Source organism: Terrapene carolina, unplaced genomic scaffold (assembly GCF_002925995.2).
Source record: "Terrapene carolina triunguis isolate 2854851 unplaced genomic scaffold, T_m_triunguis-2.0 Scaffold95, whole genome shotgun sequence".
Classification (NCBI taxonomy): Eukaryota; Metazoa; Chordata; order Testudines; family Emydidae; genus Terrapene; species Terrapene triunguis.
In genome coordinates this window covers 11,972,356-11,976,350 of record NW_020664446.1, presented here as the reverse complement: position 1 = coordinate 11,976,350, position 3,995 = coordinate 11,972,356, and the positions used below count along the sequence as shown (strand labels likewise).

Below are 3,995 nucleotides of genomic sequence, written 5' to 3'. Positions count from 1 at the left end.
TGAGCTAGCCCTCCCCCCTGAACTGATTTACTGGAGCTGAGGACCTGGCTCTTTGTTTGCACACCCATAGCCATAGTTTATAGAGTCATAGATTTTAAGCCCCAAAGGGACCCTCATCTGACCTCTATAACACAGGCCATAAAATTTCACTCCCTATTTTCGCCATCTAGATCGTAATTTCTGGTTGAGCTAGAGCATCTCTTTTAGAAAGACATCCAGTCTTGATTTACGGATTTCAAGTGATAGAGAATCCTCCACATCCGTTGGTCAGTTGTTTCAATGGTTAATTACTCTCGCTGTTAAAAATGTGCACTTTATATAGTTCCCTTTACAGATACATTACTTAGGCAAACCCCTTTCTGCTTGAACCCCAGCCTTATCTAACAGTCTGCTGCCAACTCACAGATCTTTCAAACAACGTACGTGAAACACACCAAAATCTTGTAGTGGAAAAGCAAAATGGTCAATAATAAATATTGAAACACACAAAATATTTACTTATTACAAAAGAAAAAATATATTGACTATTGATAAGCCCAGCTGGTGTCCTGTGTGAACTTGGAGAGACATTATTTCAGTCTCTGTGCCAGATTAAATCGTTCATTGAAATACCTGGTGGTTGCTTGCCAGATCTTCTTGTATATTAATGACTGCAAGCAAACATTAGCAAAGGGAGAACTGCACAGTGAAACTGCTCAACTCAGTGTCCCGACTGAGCGCGCCTTTTTGCATGTCAGAGAGCTCTGTTAAACTGCTGCAAACCACTCGGATTTCGTTGGATGTGAAAGTTTGTGGGAGGGACCGGTGATCTTGAAGAATCACCCCTTAAAATTCCTGTTACAATAAAAATAAATAAATGTCAAGAAAGACAAATGTTGCCTATTACAAAATTAATACTCAATTCTTTGAACGGATAAAGTCCATTTCAGACAATAGCAGATGCAATTGCAAGAGGCACATACTATGGTGGTGGCTGCCTGCATGAGGTCAGATATTGTGGGGTGAGAGTCAGGATTCTGGATTCTATTCCTGGCTCTGCCAAAGTGTGTGAGCTTGAGCAAAACATTTCATATCGAGGTTTTCATCCTGAGGACTTGACCTCCAAGGTTTGGGGAAATGAACAGTTGTGAGCAAGTTGTTAACCACCCTCTCCTTTCCATATTGCTAAATGGAAGGAGGCCGCAGGTAGAACCTGGGATTAGGGTCCTGGCATGGGAAAGAGGCTCATGGTGTGGCAAATATTGAGAACCAATGACTCCACACAATATAGGGTTAAAGCCTGAGGGCAGTAGCAGCTCCTATGGACCCCGCTTCAGTCTAGAAACTCTGTGTAAAAACTGCATCTACACATTAGCAAAAGACTAATGGTCCGAGTCTTTGCTTTCCAAAGCACTAACCACCTCCCGTCTAATGCTAGCTGAGTTGATCCCCTCCAAAATGATCCTAGAGTTAGCTTCAAACCCACCGCTTCCCAGTATGAGAGGTGGACCCCTGTTAGTGCGCTGCCAGATTAGTCTATGGGGAGGGGGCGTGGGGCAGAGAAGAGGGTAGGAAAAGTTTCAGAGTCTACTCTGTTCCCTGTCACAGCAAACAGGCTCCCATAGCCATGGGTAAAGCAGCACACAGCTCCTTGAATGAGGTCTGCTTCCCCCTAATGCAGGTGGGGGTGTAGTGGGTGGACCCAGGTACAACCCCACCAGCCCCAGCTGCTCTTCTCAGAGCGGAATTGAGGGCCACATGAGCCCCATGGAGCTGCCAGAGGACGCCACCCACCATTCGCCCCTCCCCCAAATTGTAGGTGGAACCTCTGGATGAGTTGAGAAGGGAAAAAACCCAACCGCTGCCATCACCACCACGGCCCCACATGAACTGAAGGAAAGGCAGATAGTGGAAAGACAGAGAGAGTCACTTGTGCTATGACGGGGCAAGGAGACCCCCACAGGCGGCCACAGCAGGGGCGGCCAAACTGCAGCTTGTGAGCCAGATGCAGTTAAAGCGCGGCTCACAGAGCCGCTCCCCCCCCCCATCCCCATTCTCTGCCTACCCGAGCTCGGGGCTTCTGCCCTGCAGCAGGGTGGTGGGGCTTCTGCCAGAGGCGACTGGTGCCTGATGAGGGGGGGGGTCACAGTTTAAAGGTTCACCCCCCCCCCCAAGTTGAGTCATGCCCCTCTGTCAGGTTAAGGGGGGAGCGTGAGTGGTCCTCCCTATGGCTCCCAGCTGTTTGCCGCTGCCTCTCCCCACGACTGCAGCTCCCAGCTTGCCAGCTCCAGCAGCTGCCGTGCAGGGAGGGGGCCCCAGTGGCACCATGTGACTGAGCGGAGCCATCAAATCCTGGCAAAAATCTAGGGGGGTGGCATGTGACCCCACGTGCTCTCCCCCCCCCCCCGTGTGTCACCTCTGGCTTCTGCCCAGCAGGGAGAGGGGGTCTCGGGGCTTCAACCTCCGCGGGGTGAGCCTGCTAGGGCTCAGGGCTTCAGCAGGGGTGGGGCTGAAGCCCTGAGCCCAGACAGGCACCTCCTGTGGGGCTAAAGCCGCAAGAACCCCCTCCCTACAGGGCAATCCATTGCGGGGGGGGGGTCTGTCATGAAAGGAGTGGGAATCGTTGCTCCTGTAAGTGGTTCTCAACCTATTTAGCATTGTGTTATGTGGGCCGCATCCAATACTACCTCTATGGCCCTGAGGATGTCTCATGGGCCGCAGCTCTGTGCTGATTGGGCCGCAAGCGACCTGCGGGCCGCCAGTTGAGAACCACTGCTCCTGACCATAGCGCGGATGCTCTTGCCCTACCCTTGAGCTCTTAACCCTCTGAAAATGTGCAAGCCTCAACCTGCACTGCTGTCTGAAATTCCCTGACTGGTTACTGTTCAGCGAGCCTTACTGCTTTCACAGTGCGGTCCTTCCCAGCCTCGGCATTCACACCGGTAGCTTCCATTCCTGAGAACACACACGCCCTCATTCAGGCACGGGTTAGGTTTGCACAGGTTCACCGGGCGTTTAGCCTCTGTAACAGAGAAAAACACAAACAGAATGGCAGGCTCTGGCATATGACACAATATTAACCTCTCAAACGCACCTCCGGCGTGAGCACGTTGGCATGACAGTAAATGTTGCTCTTGCAGGGAAAGTCAGTTGGATTTACAGGAAGACGTGGAAGGAAATAAAATATGTCAATGGCAGGGATCAAAGCCATTTGCAGTGTTGTGTGTACATTGTAACAGCAGAACACCATCAATTAAAGTCTAGAAAAGGTCAGGGAAGAGGATTTACTTTACTAGCTGTCCTGAGTAAGATCCTGACATGGCTCCCACTAAGGCCAGGGCATCAGGTCCACTAACAGACACTCCACAAAACAGAGTACGACATGTTTCCTGTCCCAAACAGCTTACAATTGAAAGCCCCCAGTTTGGCAGTCAGATACATTAGAACAGAGCCCAGAGCTCCTGTACAGGACCAGAGAGACACCACACAAGACATGGGACATCAGCTTAGATAAAAAAAAAAATGGGGGTTGGGAGATTATTGGTAGAAAACAAGGTGGGAAAGATTTCTGAAGAAATGGGTTTTTATGGGGGATTTGAAGGAGGAAAGTAAGTGTGTGTGTGTGTGTGTGTGTGTGTGCGCGCGCACGTGCGCACCTATCAGCTCTCCTATCATAGCAGGCTACAGCGGTCAGCAAGCCTCAGCACTTTTCATGCCATTTTGCTATAAATACACAGGGTTAAGCAGCAGCAGCTTAGAAGAATCTTCTTGTACCGTGACTGGCATTTCTGCAATAGTGTTTGGAGGCATGTGAAATTCCTCAGCTAAACAATTAAGTGGCTTAGAATGTGGGTCTTCTAACCACGTCACTTTTGTTCTCTCAACTTGGGTGCCTGGTAAAGAGTATCAAAATCAGTTCCTCTATCCTAAAAAGTGGCTCATTTGGCTGCTATTTTCTATCAGGATTGTGTCTAAATAGTTATCTGTCAGAGCAACTTGGGATCCCATTCATGAAC

General features: G+C 49.6%; 1 protein-coding gene across 1 annotated transcript in view; it reads right to left on the bottom strand.

Moving 5' to 3' along the window:
* Nucleotides 1-474: 474 nt before the first annotated feature.
* Nucleotides 475-3,995, bottom strand: part of VWA2 (von Willebrand factor A domain containing 2) — a 54,475-nt gene continuing 50,954 nt past the window's right edge. The window contains exons 12-13 of the mRNA XM_029911392.1: nt 2,879-3,001; nt 475-834 (exon numbers count right to left, since the gene is read on the bottom strand). Of these exons, the coding sequence (XP_029767252.1) occupies nt 734-834; nt 2,879-3,001 (224 nt within the window). The 3' untranslated portion in view covers nt 475-733. The remainder of the gene's footprint in view (nt 835-2,878; nt 3,002-3,995) is intronic.